Source organism: Alosa sapidissima, chromosome 10 (genome assembly GCF_018492685.1).
Source record: "Alosa sapidissima isolate fAloSap1 chromosome 10, fAloSap1.pri, whole genome shotgun sequence".
NCBI lineage: Eukaryota > Metazoa > Chordata > Actinopteri > Clupeiformes > Clupeidae > Alosa > Alosa sapidissima.
Genome location: NC_055966.1, coordinates 12,048,400 through 12,067,236, shown reverse-complemented (window position 1 = coordinate 12,067,236; position 18,837 = coordinate 12,048,400). Strand labels below are relative to the sequence as shown.

General features: G+C 42.5%; 1 protein-coding gene across 2 annotated transcripts in view; it reads right to left on the bottom strand.

The window, feature by feature from the left end:
- The window catches only part of skap2 (src kinase associated phosphoprotein 2), a 23,095-nt gene extending 7,944 nt beyond the window's left edge, over positions 1 to 15,151 (bottom strand). Inside the window, exons 1-9 of one of the 2 annotated variants that reach the window (XM_042108025.1) lie at positions 14,929 to 15,151; positions 13,587 to 13,692; positions 13,351 to 13,376; positions 12,494 to 12,598; positions 6,936 to 7,016; positions 6,235 to 6,318; positions 3,695 to 3,819; positions 3,255 to 3,318; positions 178 to 306 (exon numbers count right to left, since the gene is read on the bottom strand). In XM_042108025.1, coding sequence (XP_041963959.1) covers positions 178 to 306; positions 3,255 to 3,318; positions 3,695 to 3,819; positions 6,235 to 6,318; positions 6,936 to 7,016; positions 12,494 to 12,598; positions 13,351 to 13,376; positions 13,587 to 13,692; positions 14,929 to 14,968 — 760 coding nt within the window. In that variant the 5' untranslated portion in view covers positions 14,969 to 15,151. The remainder of the gene's footprint in view (positions 1 to 177; positions 307 to 3,254; positions 3,319 to 3,694; positions 3,820 to 6,234; positions 6,319 to 6,935; positions 7,017 to 12,493; positions 12,599 to 13,350; positions 13,377 to 13,586; positions 13,693 to 14,928) is intronic. The other variant, XM_042108024.1, reaches the window with a different exon arrangement.
- Between the last annotated feature and the right edge of the window lie 3,686 nt (positions 15,152 to 18,837).

The window sequence follows — 18,837 nt, the reverse complement described above, 5'->3', positions numbered from 1 at the left end:
ATAAAAGGAATCCTGTTAAGACAACAGAGGAAACCTAACACACAAACGGTGTATGTGCCAGTGTGTGTGTGTGTGTGTGGATGCATTTATGTGTGTGTGTGTGTGCATGCATGCCTGTGTGTGTGTGTGTGTGTGTGTGTGTGTGTGTGTGTTTGTCTATAAGAAGCAGAAACCTACCTGGAAGTTCCTCATAAATTTCATCGTCGATGGGGGCAGGGGTTGCCAGTGTGTGTGTGTGTCGACCTTCCAGAACACCAACATCGTCATACATCTCCTGTTCCTCCGGAATTATACCACACTCCATATCTACACACACACACACACACACACACACACACACCAGCATCGTCATATATCTCCTGCTCTTCTGGGATTATAACACACTCCATATCCGCACGCGCACACACACACACACACACACACACACACACACACACACACACACACACACATACACAAGCATTGCCATACATATCCTGCTGTTCTGGGGATTATAACACACTCCATATCCGAACACACACACACACACACACACACACAACATAGACATACATCTCCTGCTCTTCTAGGATTATAATGCACTCCATATCCATCCATACACTCAGTGGTGTGCTGCTCCTGATCACCATTATTTTGCTCAATATTGAGATCACGGTTATTAAACACGATTACTGAACTATCATCCATTTTCAAAACGTATTTTTTTAATTGAATTTGAAACATAATCAAACAAAAAAAATGCAAAAAGGTAATGCAGGCAACAACTCAAGAAAACAGGTATTGTATGAAACTGAATGTAGTAAAATAATCATTATATTTCAATTATGTTGTTTTTATAATTGTTGGAAGTCATAATCACAATTAATCTATGAATTGGATTACAGTTTTTTCTGAATGCTTAAACACAACCGTGATTCTTATAGCACAATTTCTAAAACTATTAATACTTAGCAAAACCACTCACTGAGTTCGCAAAACTAAAAGCACAAACCCTGCTTTGCAGTCAGTTTGCAATTTTGTACTGTATTTTGTACTTTTGTAACTGTAGGCACAATTCACTGCACAGCACTCTTTTTGCGGAACTGTAAACACAACTCATGCTTTACACGCAATTTCCAAATGATCAACACACTCCTAGCAAATCTATACACATGTATGGCTATTATTTTCACTATTTTGCCAACTCTCTGGCACACTTTCTCATGTGCAAACTGTTTTAGATAATTAGTTCACTTTGCAATCAGCCTAAGCACTATAAATAAGCCACAGGTAATGTACAATGGGTACAATGGAGGGAACAGGAAGAGTGAGAAGAGTAAGAATTAGAGGAGGCTGAAGAATAGGACATGGAGGTGAAGAAGTAGGAGGAAGAAGAGGAGGAAGAGGATGTGAGGTGAAGAAGTGAGAGGGAGAGGATGACAAGGACAAGGAGGTGAAGTTAGAGGAAGAGGACAAGGAGGAGCAAGAGGAGGACGAGGAGGGGAAGAGGAAGGGTAAGAAGAGAAAGAAATAGCCCTTTTACAGGCAAAAAAATCAGTCTACATGTGGAGATATTGTCATGTCAGGCCTGGACACGGCATTCTTCCCCGGTGCCTTGGACTAGGACGTTGCATGTGATGTAGACAAAATTTTGAGAGAGACGACCCGATGTAGACTGATTTCAGTGAAATTCACACTCATTGCTATTTTGTGTTTTGACTTGGAAAAACACACTTGTGTTTGTTTTGATGTGCGTAAATAAACACCAATACTTGAAGTTTGGATCCCTGTATGTTTACAGAACCAGTGTTTCCCCTACAATGTATTCATCAGCGGCGCAGCGCCGCTCCTGGAATTCAAGCGCCACTGCAAAAAAAGTTGCCTAATTTAAAAAAATTAAAAAAACACGCAAGTGAACTTCAGGAACAGCTGCTGTTCGTTCAGGTTTGATGTCAACAAATAATAGTAGGCTAACGTTGAAGGCGCAGTCAGGGATTCCACAGGAGATCATGCTTGTTTGTGTTTATCTTTAAGTTTATTAGCAGATGCAATTTTGTGCAAAAAAACGTAGCCTACATTATGTTAACCAAGGAACCAAATTAAACATGCCAGCGAGATAGCTCGCCCCTACCTTCAGTAGCCTATTCCCAGATAAATTCCACGCATTGTTTTGTTTTTGTTTGTGATACAGGCAATGATTTCAAGTCCTGTGTTGCTAACATACCTAGGCTGTGAAACTAAGGTCTAGCCTATTGGTGGGTTTAATTGAATTTGAGTAATAGGATACGCAACCATTTACATCTGGAGATGTAATTTCTGTAGAGCTCACCAAAATCATAGAAATGATACAAGACACTTATCTGCTATAATCCAAGATAGATTTTCTTCGAGTTTTTGAGCATTTTTTTTACCAAATGACATGGAAAACATAATTCATTTCATCCACATATTCTTATGCACCATGCACAACAACGCTACCAAGTTAGCTTAAAACCGTGAGAATCAAGCAAGCCTCACGCTGCTGGAAAAATTTCTTGGGGAAACACTGAGAACTATGACAAAAGTATGACCTCAAACTGACATAGTCTACCTTGTGCACAGAGAAAGCAAAAGCCAGATGTGTTTTTTATTCATACCATCAGTGTGTAGTTGGCACATTGTGTGCTTACTATTGTGATGTCTTGTGTTTACTGTTTGATACGAAAACACCATTTTTACGAAGGTGTGAAGTTAAGCAAGGTGTGTTAGCTTTTGCAAGAGAACTACAACATTTTGCTGATTGGGTGAAAGGTTTTCCTATTCGTGTGTAGAGTTTTGCAAAAAAAGCCATAGTTACAAAAAATGTGCTTAAGCAATCAGAAAAAACTGTAAGAGCACAGCCCTAGTGGTGTGTGTTGGCCCTAGTGGTGTGTGTTGATTAAATGCTCAGTCATAGTGGTGTGTGTTGGCCCTAGTGGTGTGTGTTGATTAAGTGCTCAGCCATAGAGGTGTGTGTTGGCCCTAGTGGTGTGTGTGGATTAAGTGCGCAGCCCTAGTGGTGTGTGTTGATTAAGTGCACAGCCCTAGTGGTGTGTGTTGATTAAGTGCACAGCCCTAGTGGTGTGTGTTGGCCCTAGTGGTGTGTGTTGGTTGCTGGTCTGAAATGTTTAGTTCTGTGGGGCTCTTGTTCTGTTCCGTGGCGGTGTGGGGTCAGTAGTGTTCTGGTTCTATTGGGTTTTGTGGCGGTGTGTTGTATTCTGGTTCTGTTCGGTTCTGTGGGAGTGTGGGGTCAGTACCTCTCAGAACAAATGTGATCCTCTCCACCCAGTCCTCAGCCTCCTTCTGAGTCCCTGCACAGAACTATGAGAGAGAGAGAGAGAGAGAGAGAGAGAGAGAGAGAGAGAGAGAGAGAGAGAGAGGGTAAGAGATAAAGGGAGAATGAGAGATAGACAGAGAGACAGAGAGAAAGAGAGAGGGAGAGGGGGAGAGAGAGAGAGAGAGAGAGAGAGAGAGAGAGAGAGAGAGAGAGAGAGAGAGACAGAGAGACAGAGAGAAAGAGAGAGGGAGAGGGGGAGAGAGAGAGAGAGAGAGAGAGAGAGAGAGAGAGAGAGAGAGAGAGAGAGAGATGAAGGGTATACAGAACGAGACAAATCAGAAAGGAAAACATTTTGAAATATACTTAGACATCACACACATACATCTAGACACACACACACACACACACACACACACACACCTGATAGACTCTCTTGTCTGGGGCAGAGATCTCGAAGCAGCAGTCCTTCTTAGAGTCTTTGCGGAGTGTGTTGTTGAGTTTGACACTGTAGCCCTCGATGTTGAAGTCTCCCTTCTGTTGTTTATCTGTCAGGAGAGGTCAACACACACACACACACACACACATACGGGCAGGGGCACGCGCGCACACACACACACACACACACTTGTACATTCAATATGAATCCTACTGGTAGTAGTGGTGTGTAAACAGGTCTTGCTGAATGCAACACTCATTATCATACAAATATCAGGTGAGTGTTCAATGCACCTTTCTGGCTTCTGTATAGTTATGTGGGTGTGGCTTCTGTATAGGTGTGGCTTCTGTATAGTTATGCTCTTCCCCCTCCACCCTCAGCTACATAACATCATGGACTTTGGACCCACAATGGCTACCTTGCACTACTCCACTTGCACTACTCCACTTGTACACTTGCACACTTTGCAACTTGTTGTTGTTGTCCTGTTGTCCTGAAAACACAACACTTCTGCTGCTCTTACATAACTTGCACCTATGCCACTTGCTTACTTAGGTCAAACAGAACTACCTCAGCCATTTATTGGCCTGACTTTGCACTATTATATTGACTGTCTATGCACAATTGCACAATTTCAACCCAATTTTGCTGCTCTTATTTCTTCATTGTATGTGCCTTCTTATTTACTTTTTATTGTTTACTTGAATGTTTGTCTGTGGACTTAATTGGTAAAATATGTCTTGTCTTCACCGTGGGATAGTGAGAAACGTAATTTCGATCTCTTTGTATGTCTTGGCATGTGAAGAAATTGACTTTGGGTGTGGCTTCTATAGTTATGTGGGTGTGGCTTCTGTATAGTTATGAGGGTGTGGCTCCTGTATAGTTATGTGGGTGTGGCTTCTGTATAGTTATGAGGGTGTGGCTCCTGTATAGTTATGAGGGTGTGGATTCTGTATAGTTATGTGGGTGTGGTTGAGGTATAAGCCAACTAAGCAGCTGCTTGGGGCCTCTTGGCCACCAGGGGGCCCCAATCGTGCATTTTTTTAAATTATTATTTAACCCGCTAATTAGCAGTGGTGGAGGAAGTACTGAATCTCTTAAGTAAAAGTACCAATACACAGAGAAATATTTACTTTAGTAAAAGTAAAAGTACCACAATGACAACCCTACTTAAGTAAAAGTAAAAAGTACCTGCTTTTAAATGTACTTTAAGTATTAAAAGTAAAAGTATTTGCATAATGATTTATTCTCTTAATATCTATATTCTAAAAGAAAGATTAGTATGGGCTGTGGCATTTTAATTAAGCTAGTTTTAGGTTATACTCGACTAGATTTAAGCTAATGCAATTGTGCTTACCATCTGTGGCCCAGTTTACATTCTGACCTAAAATTCTAGAGACTGTAATTCTGGTTATCTACTAGGGTGATCTGCTGAGTAAAATATCATTCAGTAAAACACGAGAGCCTGAAGTTTAACGGGGTAGACAAGGGAAACGTCGGATGGATCGTAATGCCAATTCTGCTGATTGAACAGAAAAGTTGCTGAGAAAGGTGTTATGATTAGGTTCAGTTTCACTTGCGCAGACGCACATAGACATTGAATGAGCGCTCACATTTCTACCCCCCAATTGTAGGCTATGCCTCTTTATTTGATCACACACAATTAAGAAATATTTCCTAATCTGGAAAATACTACGTTTTTTTCGGCCAGCGGTTCTATAATAGTCTACCATTCATTTGTGCCGCAAATGATCAGACGTGTGACAGAAGCATGGACATAGCCTGTAACTTCGCTGATCCGCGGATAGCAATCTCATCGCAGAGGAGGCCCTAACGCTTCAGATAACAGACAGAGAAAGGCACAGAACACAGTTGCATGTCCAGTGTAGCCATGGGTCTGGTGAATATAGCCTACCGAATGCAGATGGCTACAAGCTCACGCTTTGCCTGGTCTAGATTAGAAGCTTATGTTTTAAAGATTTAGAAGCTGGGCACGTAGCGCTCCAGAATCTTTGGTAGCAACCCCGCCGCCTGGTAAAACAAACGTGTTTGTCAGAGAGAAAAGAAATCTGATCATAAAATGTATCGTAAAAAGGAACGATGGTGTTGTAGAAATGTAGCGGAGTAAAAGTACAGATAATTGCTGTAAAATGTAACGAAGTAAAAGTCAAAAGTATGCACTATAAATTCTACTTAAGTAAAGTATAAATACGTGGAAAATTTACTTAAGTACAGTAACGAAGTATTTGTACTTCGTTACATTCCACCACTGCTAATTAGCCAATAAATTTGTGTACTGGCATGTGAATTTGGTCAACTTACCAGCCACTGTCTGGGTAAATAAATAGAGCTAGCATAGCCTACCACAAATATACAGTCAGATCTTGTCAAATTTTCAGTTCTGTGTGTGTGTGTGTGTGTGTGTGTGTGTGTGTGTGTGTGTGTGTGTGTGTGTGTGTGTGTGTGTGCGTGTTGTTGAACGCACCAGTTCTGTGTGTGTGTGTCTGTGTGTTGTTGAACGCACCTTTGTCACTGCCGTAGTAATAGAAGGTGAGACTGCTTAGAGCACACCAGCGCTTCTGCCACTCTGCTCCGAAGAAACTGTGATCTGCACATCACACACACACACACACACACACATACACACAGTGTTAAAAACGTTGAGTGTTGAAAGTTGAGGACTATGTGTGTGTGTGTCTCTGGGGGGGGAGTGTAGTTGTGTGTGTGTGTGTGTGTGTGTGTGTGTGTGTATGTGTGTGTGTTCAGATTCACCTTTGCATGTAGGTGTGTGTGTGTGTGTGTGTGTGTGTGTGTGTGTTCAGATTCACCTTTGCGGTGTTTCTCCAGGTAACCTGCCATGCATGTAGGTGTGTGTGTGTGTGTGTGTGTGTGTGTGTGTGTGTGTTCAGATGCACCTTTGCGGCGTTTCTCCAGGTAACCTGCCATGCATGTAGGTGTGTGTGTGTGTGTGTGTGTGTGTGTGTTCAGATGCACCTTTGCGGCGTTTCTCCAGGTAACCTGCCATGCATGTAGGTGTGTGTGTGTGTGTGTGTGTGTGTGTTCAGATGCACCTTTGCGGCGTTTCTCCAGGTAACCTGCCATGCATGTAGGTGTGTGTGTGTGTGTGTGTGTGTTCAGATGCACCTTTGCGGCGTTTCTCCAGGTAACCTGCCATGCATGTAGGTGTGTGTGTGTGTGTGTGTGTGTGTGTGTGTTCAGATGCACCTTTGCGGCGTTTCTCCAGGTAACCTGCCTTGAAGACGGACGTGAGCTCCTGTGCAGCTGTAGATGGAGCATGCTGGCCACCTGGAGATGACCAATCACAAGCCATCACACACACACACACACACACACACACACACGCGTAAGATCACTTTGGCAGCCACTTCACTCCAAACGTACATATTTATTTAAAATATTTAACAATAAACATTCTTTTAATTATTCAATGTGTATGTACTTACCCGTCTTTCAACTACAGAATCACTTATGTTTTTATTGATGTATAAAACACACTGGACACAGAGTGTATGAGATGTGATCTTGTCTTGCCTCAAATAAAACCCAATAAACAAACATTTACAATGATTGTGGGAGTAGTGTAGAGAGGCACAGGTGAAAGTGTGTGTGTGTGTGTTTGTGTGTATGCATGCGTACGTGCGTGCGTCGTACAGAGCAGTACTGAGGTGAGGGTTAGGCAATATTTAGATAAGTTTCATCTGTGTAGCCACTGACATATCAGGCCTATAATACACACAGGAAACACATCACAAACATACAGCATACCAACACACACACACACACACACACACAGAGAGAGAACACAGAAACCCCCATCACAAACATGCGTATCAATAAACACACACGCAATGCACACTCTTCACTTCCGCACACGTTCTCCATGCAAACTTACCCACAGACCCACACACACACACACACACACACACACACAGAAGTGGAACTTGTGCGTAGTTCCCTAAACTGACACATCTTGTATCATGTTCTATTTCTATCACTAACTAGATGTACCGCAGAGCGGTACAAAATATGACCGCCGCCCAGTCCAGCACATTTTTTCCACAAAAAGAAATCACGCTGAAAGGCCTATATGATTCTAACTGTCTCACTAAATTGCATTATCCACACTCAATTCTCACTGGTATCTGCTAGACAACAAGTACCAAAACATGATTAGTTCATAGATTTCACATGTAAAATTCATTTTATACAACCCCACCTCCATCTTGCCTGTTCATAATTCTGAGAAATTCTTGATTGTTTGTGTTATGTTTATGTTGTGTGTGTGTGTGTGTGTGTGTGTGTGTGTGTGTGTGTGTGTGTGCTTGTGTGTGTGCCTGCGTATGTGCCTGTGCATGCAAGCGTACATACAGTGCTGGCCAAAAGTATTGGCACCCATGCTAAAGTTGACTGAAAAGAGGAATATAAAATCATCTTTTGGAAATTGATCTTAATGCCTTGAAAAATTAGGAAATATCTAACCTTTAAGGACACCAATTTTCTTAGTGAATGAATAATGTATCATAAATAAATAAATGTTCTTCCTTAAAATACAGGGGTCATAAGTATTGGCACCCCTATGTTAAATTCCCATAGAGACAGGCAGATTTTTATTTTTAGGCCAGTTATTTCATGGATCCAGAATACTGTGCATCCTGATAAAGTTACCTTGGCCTTTGGAATTAAAATAGCCCCACATCATCACATACCCTTCACCATACCTAGAGATTGGCAAGGGTGTGTTGATGCTCATTCAGCTCAATGCAAATCAAACCAGCTAATAGGCTAACTGAAATAACACCCATGCCAATCTCTAGGTATGGTGAAGGGTATGTGATGATGTGGGGCTATTTTAATTCCAAAGGCCAAAAATAGGATAAAAAGGATAAAAACTGCCTTTCTCTATGGTAATTTAACATAGGGGTGCCAATACTTATGACCCCTGTATTTTAAGGAAGAATGTTTATTTATTTATGATACATTATTCATTCACTAAGAAAATTGGTGTCCTTAAAGGTTAGATATTTCCTCATTTTTCACTTAAGGCATTAAGATCAATTTCCAAAAGATTATTTTATATTCCTCTTTTCAGTCAACTTTAGCATGGGTGCCAATACTTTTGGCCAGCACTGTATGTCTACTGTGTGAGTATGTGTCATATGTATGATTACTGTGAATGTATGTGTGCGTGTGTGTGTATCTGTTTGTGCACATGTGTGCACATGAAATGGGTTAACATGACCCCTGGAGGCAAACATATGGAAAAAAATGGTCATCCTAGGCCCTACAGTTCTCAAGATATTCACAGAGAACTGTGTCTGCCCTACCCTCCTTTCGGGGGGTCCAGTCCAGCGGGGGGGCTACAGATCAAAACGAAAAATGACGGTTCCATGCTATCCATGTGGGGGTACATGCCCACCAAGTTTCGTGTACCCTGGTCTTTCAGTGTCCCGGGAATCCTTGTTGGTGTACGTCACTAAATGTACACATAAATTATTTTATTGTAAGGCCCCCCATGAACGAAAGTACACAAAACTTGGCATGCATTCGGAGGGTGTCATAATGATCCTACACTTTTAATTTCGTGCAGTTTTGACCTTGTCAGCCAGAGATATTGTGATGAAAACACCTAAATTGTTGCTTTTTAATTTTTAACTAGGTGGCGCTATACATGAAATAAGTGGTAATGGGATGGGTTGACATGCCCCCTTAAGACCAACATACATAAAAAAGGTGGACCTCCTAGGCCCTACGGTTCTTGAGATATTCACAGAAAACTGTCTCCGGCCACCTACAGGCCAGTTGGTGTATAGTAACATAAATTAATTTATTGTGTGGCCCCCCATGAACGGAATTCCACAAAACTTGGCGTGCATACAGAGGGTGTCATAATGATCCTACACTTTCAATTTCGTGCAGTTTTGACTATGTTAGGTCACAGATACCTTCAATTACAACACCTCATTTTTACTTTTTTGTGTTTAACTAGGTGGCGCCATACATGAAATGAGTGGTTATGGAATGGGTAGACATGGCCCCTTGAGATCAACATACAAAAAAAATGGTCCTCCTAAACCCCACGGTTTTCGAGATATTCACAGAAAACTGTGTCTGCCCTACCCTCCTTTCGGGGGGTCCAGTCCAGCGGGGGGTTACAGATCAAAACGAAAAACGATGGTTTCATGCTATCCATGTGGGGTTACATGCCCACCAAGTTTCGTGTACCCCGGTCTTTCAGTGTCCCGGGAATCATTGACGGAAATTTGGGCATGCGAAAAAGAAAAAAAAAAAAAAAAAAAAAGCTTCGCTGCGCGGCGGTAATAATAAAGTTCAACATCTCAGATGTTCCATTTAGACCCCTGCTAAAGCTGTGTACACTACAGATCTGCTGTGTCATGGTTTAGTTGTCTCGGTTGCCTCTACCCCTTTAGTTTTGCTGAGTCATGTTATAGTGTTGTTCCCCGCTCTACTGAGATGGGGTTCTCCGAAATACTTTACTTTCTTTAACTATTATGCTCTTTAATCTATTTGACTTTCTTTAACTATTTTTTGTCTTTTATGTACTTTACTTTCTTTAACTATTATGCTCTTTTATGTACTTTACTTTCTTTAACTATTTTTCTCTTATGCTTTTATTTACTATTATTACTATGTAAAGCACACTGAATTCCCTCTGTGTATGAAACGCACTATATGCCTTTTGCCTCAACGAAAATCTCCATTGAAAGAAGCACACATACACACACACTGTGATTCTATCCTAACACAGTCCTAGAAATGACCCATGCTCCTGTCATACACACAGTTTTGTCAGAGCTCTGTGTGTGTGTGTGTGTGTGTGTGTGTGTGTGTGTGTGTGTGTGTGTTTGGGTCAGTCTTTGGTCAGTGTTTTTGTTTACATTTTTAAACCACAATAAACCCCATGAGCGCCGTCTCAGGCAACAACTCCACCCTTTCCTCTCTATAGGGAACTACCCCAGTGAGTTACAAACACACACACACACACACACACACACACACACACACACACACACACACACACACACACACAAGCGTGAACACACACACAAGCGTACACACAGAAAGACCGTTTCACAGGAAGTCTTGTCCATTACTGATGGGTGGGACATTCCAGGATTTTGGTACATTTCCTGTCCCACCACTTAAATCTCAAATGTACATATCCAAAATATCTAAATGACTATTTTTTGTGAATAATGTACTTGTTATACGACAAACTGTAAAATTTGATGGAAAAATAAGCTCCTTAGATATTATTCAAAAGACAGAATACCTTTGGACCACCTCAAAAAATGGCCATTTTCTCTTGTCCTACACATTGGGTGACCAACTCCTTTGCCAAATTTAACAATTAAAATAAGCTCTAAATAAATTACTTCCTCTTGTATATTGTTGATATTCATCTCCTTTACTTATGAAAACAATTTCTTTGATCTACATTGTATTGCATGTTACAGTTTTTATGCTATTAAGTTGTGTCCCACAACATGCGCGCAACCCTGTTACCATAAGGAATTTTACCTGGCAGAGAAAGAGTTAAAAATATTTGTCTATTGGCACAAAGGAAGTTACAACACAAGGACATTTTCTGCCCACATGGGAAGACCAAAGGTAAGTGCTCTAACAATTTTCAGGTTTTTTTTTTCAAATATGTTTGTCCAAGGTGCGTGTGTCACTCAGTGAACGCAACTCTGTTTTACGACTGTTTTACGTTTTACTCTATTGTACAACTAATATTGAGTAGAGTCAAAATTTACTTTATATACTTATATATGTTTGTCCTTGATCTTGTATACATAGCTAAATTTTACAGTTAGCATCTGTTCCTGGGGTAAACCACAACTTAGCCTAGATTTGCAACCCTGTTACTCGCAACCCTGTTACTGTAAGTTGCATACCAACTTAAGCATCTAATGTAAAAAAACTGCTTCGATACCTGAGCTTGACGAATCAAACTTTTTGATAGTCTATTACCTGTAGTTAATAAATATATGACTAAAAATGATCAAATTGAAGATCAATTTTTCAGAAGTGGCCACCCCTGAAATGTACCAAAATCCTGGAATGTCCCGGGTATAGTAGCGGTTTATGTGTGTGTGTGTGTGTGTGTGTTTGTGTGTGTGCGTAGTGAGGAGAATTCCGCTCTAAAACACATTAGCATGTGAAAGTGCAACAGCCTTCTCAGGCTGTGCATGGTGCACAAGAGGCCATAAACCTGCCACTCTCTCTCAAACACACACACACACACACACACACACACATAAACCTGCCAGTCTCTCTCTTTCTCGCTCGCTCACACACACACACCTCCCCCATGTCATGCTCCAGCCCAGCTGCAAAACACCTCTGACTAGTACCTTACTCTGTGTGTGTGTGTGTGTGTGTGTGTGTGTGTGGCGTTGGCTTGATGTATGAAGCTAATTTTCTATGCATTTGGAACAGATCATATTTGTTACAGAGCACACCAAGGAGATGTTATCTGGGGTTGCCATGTCTACAGGTGATGCTCGTGGGTTTGACCTCTGAACTCCCACCTCTCACATCAGCATGGCTCTCAACCTCATCCATTGACTGACCCTTTCTATGGCATTCTAACCACCCATCTGTATTAGCTAGTGTATTCTTCACTCTCATGCACGCACACACACACACACACACACACACACTCTCTCTCATCCAACCACTCCTGCTCATTGTGTTTGTGCAAATCTGTGTGTGTGTGTGTGTGTGTGTGTGTCCCTGACCATCATACGCTGCCTCCTCATCCCGATCGGCCCTCTCCGACTGCAGTGAGCCTCCATCAGGACTGCTGTCAAACTCATCGCCATCGTCAGAGTCCTCCACATCACCTAGGAGACCGTGGAAACCACAGCAACACACACACACACACACACACACACACTTTAATATTACAACTTTCTATTCACATTCCTACCATTCCTCAGAACACACACAGCAGAAAGGTTAGTCATTAGCAAGTGTGTTTGTGTGTGATGAGGGAAACAGATTTCCTCTACCACCTCTGTATACATACAGCACACACAACTCAACAAATTATATTAAACACACACACACACACACACACACACACACACACACACACAGTACTCAGTGCTGTCAGCAGTGTTTAGATAAGTTACTGATTAACCCATGAGGAAGAAGGATGAGTTCAAAGTAGACACAGCTGAGCATGTTTACTCCTCCCCTCTCTCTCTCTCAGCTTGCTTCTGAATCCCTCCCTCCCTTTCTCACCCCCCTCTCTCTTGCTCAGCTCACTTCTCAATTCCTCTCTCTCTCTCTCACACACACACGATCCCTTCTTTTCTCTCTCTATCAAAAGAGTGATGTACTTGATGCTTGATGCAAAGTTACCCCCGCAAGCTCTCTCTCTCTCTCTCAGGGAATCTCCAGCCTAAAAACAGCCCAGGGTCTATTTCTGGATGATAATTGGTGTAAATGTGTCTTTGGGACTGAAACTGTGGAGCCCTTTTGCCTCCTTGCAGCCTTGCAGCCTCAATTGGAGCAGTTTTGAGTCTCTGTCTCTCTCTGCCTCATAACCCCAAATTCACACACATATTCTCAAAATGATTAATTAACTTACGTCTGTCCTTAAATTCCGCAGAGTAACTGCAAAAACAAACCAAAATAATGGTTAAATAAACATTCTGCACATAACACAATAACACAAACAATATAATTCACAACAAATTAATGTGGTATAACCGACGCACAATCCAACACATGCACCTAAACCAGATCAAATACTTTATAGTGAGGTAACACACACACACAAACAAACTATCACACACACAAACACACTCTCTTACACACACACACCTGGTTTTTACATCTTTGATGCGTTTAATAAAGAACTCCCTCTTCTCCTTGTTCTTCTTGCTTAGATTCTCTCCTTTCAGTCCATCTGTCAGGAAGGTCTCCAAGTCTGGACACACACACACACACACACACCAGAGCTGGCTTATCAAAGTTAGAGTGGCAGCATTGCTAGATGGCAATACATTAAGAGTAGCCTAGTGCTGTCTGTACAGAAGTAGGTTGACACAATGAATGAATGATTTCCTGATGTCATCATTGAGCAGCGTAGTGATGCCAGTGTGGTGGGATGTAATGAAGCAGTGAAAATGCACCACGGCGTCAAGAGAACCATAGATGGACGCCACCACTGGACACCTGAGATAAGATCTAAATAAAACAACCTGCCTATCAAACAAATACAGAAATCAATAACATGTAAATATAATACAAATCTCTAGAATCCATCCACACAATATCAAATCTCTAGAATCCATCCATACGATATCAAATCTCTAGAATCCCTCTAGAATCCATCCACACAATATAAAATCTCTAAAATCCATCTATACAATATCAAATATTTAGAATCCATCCATACGATATCAAATCTCTAGAATCCATCCGCACAATATCAAATCTCTAGAATCCATCCATACGATATCAAATCTCTAGAATCCCACCACACAATATATAAACTCTAGAATCCCTCCACACGATATATAAACTCTAGAATCCCTCCACACGATATGAGGAGTGAGTGAACAGAGCAGGGGAAGCCACCACTGCAGACTATCTGTCTGCTAGAGAAGAAGGGGGCTATAGAGGACACCAGAGATGATGTCTGAATAAAGACAACTGCCTATAATATATTGAAATAACCATATTATAATTACAATAGGCCTGTTAGAACTACAATATAGCAGACAGAGCAGAGCAGCCTGTATGATGTCAGTCTGTGAGAGATAGAGGCAGAGCAGAGGCAGTGTTGGTGTTTGTAGGAGAAAGCCGACACCAGATAAGAGTACGTATCTAAACAAAGCCATGATCTGCCTGTTTGACGCTGCTGAAAGCCTGACCCGCGCTGTCCCCGAGCCGACCTCTCCCTTCGTAAACACCTCGCGCTGACCACCAGGCCCGGCCCCAGATACACACACACACCTCTTTCACTGGAGGCCACCGGGTCTACCGGCCACTACATCAACACCAGCTGGACACAAAGCAGTCTTGTCCATTTCTATGAGAGCCACACTTCCTCTTTTTTGTAAATACACAGTAAGAACTCATCAAGGAAAGCAGACATCTGCCGGACATCACAAGTCTGGCCACCAAAGCAGAATACAAGTTTAAGACAGATCGGCTATACCTGCTAGCAGACTCGTTAATTCCTCCGGGATCGCGCGCATTTCGATGGCGAATATTCAGCCCTTGGGGGTTGGGGTCGCTTTTTTTAACGCGGAAGTTCAGAGTGGTTAGTGTCGAGAAAGAGATACGGAAGTAATAGTTACAGTTCGCTGCCCTGCCGCAATGACCATTATTCAAATCAAACGCACATGTGTGATTCGTGCAACAAGCCATGGAGCACGGCCGCCGCCAGCCTCACCGTTCAGAAACTTCAGCCACCACCGCGTCATTGGTCGACGAATACCGTGTGCATCGGTGTGAAGCCATGTCTGATTTAAGATGACAAACTTCACAGCTATGGATAGAGGATATTTCTGCTGCTGGGGGCATCGCACTGTGTGTGTGTGTGTGGCAAAATTAGCCATTTCACATTTCTACATAACATAAATTAACAATTTCACATTTGTACATAAAGGCATCTTACTAGTCCTGATACCACACCCCCATTTGTGGGATTTGATTTCGTTTTAATTTCTTAAGAAAATGCTTTCCCTATTAGGTAGAAATGTTCTATGTTACAATTGAGCTTTCCTTCGTCGAATCACATTTTTACGGAGTCCCTGAAGGACCATGGTGGGGAAGTATCTTTTTAGAGGTGGGAATTTATTTTTGGAGCTCCCTCCTCATAGTTTTGCGTTTTGAGGAGTATTTAGAGGGAACGCAAATATATTGGAGAGAATGCATATATTGTGAAGGAACGCACAACTACTGCGAGAGAAGGCAAAAGGGCTCTAAAATACATTCCCACCACCATGGTTGCGTACATTTTCACCAGTTGATGAGACACGGTAGTTCTTCTTTGTAAGAGGACATGGTTACGTAGGGCAGGTGTACAGGGTGATTACTGAGGATGCCAACACTCAGAGTTATACGCTAGACCTCCCAGGCACCGTCCGTATCCCTGCTGAAAGCGCTGTCCGTGCACCGCCGGGAAAGAATCAGAGGCGAAGAGAGATGGAGCTACCGCGTCGATGAAATACTCTGCAGCATGCAACATTATTTCACGGTAAAGGACAGATCTGAACAGATCGCCTACACACCACCTCTAACTAGAATGTGTGGGACCTCCTCCTGGTCCAGGGTCACGGCTAAGTAATGTTCTCATTCATTGAGATGAATGTCCTGTGAGTTGGGAGGAGCTTCAGTCTGGGCTGAGCTGCTGTCTGGAGAAACAGAGGAGCTGTCCAGTAACCAGAAGGAACTCAACTCCTCCTGACCCTGCCAGAGTGTCCTTGAGCAAGACACTGGACCCCAAACTGCTCCCGATGTGCAAGTTGGCACCTTGCATGGTGCCATTAGTGTGTGTGTGTGTGTGTGTGTGAGAGAGAGAGAGAGAGAGTGTGTTAGGGTGTGTGAGACTGGGTAAATGAGAAGCATTACTCTGTAAAGCACTTTCTGTGCTTGGATGAGTAGAAATGCTCTATATAAATGCAGTTATAATGCATCCAATTATCATTCTGTCCTGTGTGTTTGTGTGTGTGTGCTCGCACACGTGTGTTGGGAATGATTGGGAGATGGTGGGGCCCATCTGTGCCTGAGTGACACACACATCCAACAAAAACTCCACCATTTTGTTTTAGCATTAGCTTTAGCTTTTTCCTGCCCCCCTCACATGTTTAAAGGTGCTCTAAGGGATGCTGGGCAACGTCACTTCTGTTGACTTTCAAACAAAACAGAGAGCTAGCTCGCTACTTCCTCCCCCTCCCTCCCGTGCTGCTCCCGTGCAATTGAAACTCTCTTAAACATGCATCTCGTCTGTAATTTGCTGGGCTAGGTTTGCCCAGGTTGTTTTTGTTGCCGTTCTTGGAGCCTGGGCTGTCCACAGAGATCACATTTTTTTACAGAGTATTCAGGACACAGACAGCTAGCAGTTGGTTAGGTGCTGTTTGCAGTAAGTGACATAAAATGTTTTAGCCTAAAAACCGCATGGCGCAATCACTGCATAAATGGGGATAGTGGCCCCCCCTCGTGTGGGGCGTGTACTACTGCTTCCCTATTTGCCTACAACAACCATTCCACACCAGAGTGAACAAGATGGATGTAAATGACCGATGCCAGCTTTGAGATACAAATGTAAGAGTTAGAGGAAGAATAGCAAATAGCAGATTACTATTCAACAGTAAAGGTTGAAGGTAACATATTGTAACGCCGATGAGAAGTTAGGAGACGGGGAGGCTGATGTATCGTTCTAAAACTCCGGTAGTTTATTTCCTATAGATGTACAGGCTAGTGCACGGGCAATAGGAGGTGTCCACTACAAAACAACAAACTGATCACTGATAAATCACGATCTCAATCACTCGTCATTCACACTCATCGGCCAACAACACAACGCAACACAACTCACTCGCACGTAATCCACTTCTACTCTGACTAAACTTACTAGACATCTTAGAACCCCTTATTCCAGGGGTTCCCAAACTTTTCCATGACAAGGCCCCCCAAATACCACTAGGTTCTGGTCAAGGACCCCCTTTATGTGTTATTAAACCCATCGACAATACTATGGCAAATTTAAAAATACATTAAGATAATCCTAATAACTATTTTAGCCACAAGCACTTCGCGATGGAGCATGTTTTGAGTGTAAAAATTGCATTTAGGGAATTCCATTATCATGGAAAATATAATGTTCAGATATGCAACAAATTATTATAATGGCATTGTATAACAACCCTCATAGTAATAGGTACATTTTACATTTTTCAAATGTATTTATTTGTTGCTTTTATTTTTCCTTCCAACTTGCTGCGGCCCCCCTCACGGCCCCCCACTTTGAAAACCACTGCCCTATTCTATTCCCTCCCCTTATCAATCGCTAACCTATCTGAACCCCTAAATATTCCCTCCCGGACACCTCCCCCCAATCAAAACACATCAGAACTAATTGACACATTCTATGACACAGGAGGGAGAGGGAGACACAAACACTCGCACTCGCACACACACACACGCACACGCCAGGAAAACAGAAGACACAGGGGAACACAGGGGAAAACCCAACACGGGGGCAAATAGCCTTGGCGCTACAATATCATCACAATTGTCAAAGTTAGATGTGATCATTGAAAACACGCCGCTTCATTCATACCGGGTCTGCCGCACATGCTGTAATTTAATATCGAGGCTACTGCGCGATACAAATCAAACGTTTCCCAAATCCCCGGGAGTAGGGCCACATCTTTGCCCGAAATAAAATGTGTTAAACACTCCTTTTGTTTGGACTTCAATTCCTGAATGTTTGGAAGCGTAGCCAGCACGGACTGAATTGCTTCATTAACTTATGCCATTGCCAACTCCTCAAGGACTACAATTCAAACACAGCGCAGAATCTCGACGTCGTCTCTCACAACTCCCGCCTCCTGCTCGCTGATTGGCTCAGAGTCGAATTCTCCGTTGCAAGCAAGGCCACTGGCCGGAATCCCAGACGGAGTCGTGGAGGGAGATGAAAACCGAGCGGAAGGCAAGGTAGGAAGGCAAGGCCAGGCTAGCACAAACCTGTGTGTGTATGTGTGTGTTAGTGTGTGTGTGTGTGTGAGAGAGAGATAGAGAGAGAGGGAGGGATAGAGACAGAGAGATAGAGGGAGGGAGAGAGAGATAGAGAGAGAAAGGGGGAGAGTAAATGAGTGTGTGTGGATAAGAGAGGAAAAAGAGGATGGCACTCAAGAACATTGAAAAACTGAGCTTGTGTCTGTTAGAGGGAGAGCAGATAGCTAACAAACGTTCAGAAAAAGTCCTGTTGGCAAATTTGAGGAAAAGTCGGTAAATGGGCTATTTCACACAATTTGAGGGTGCTGAATTCAAATATTTTGTTTACCAAGCTCAATTTTCAGTTTTAAGCTAGCTAATTAGCATAATTCACATACTTTTT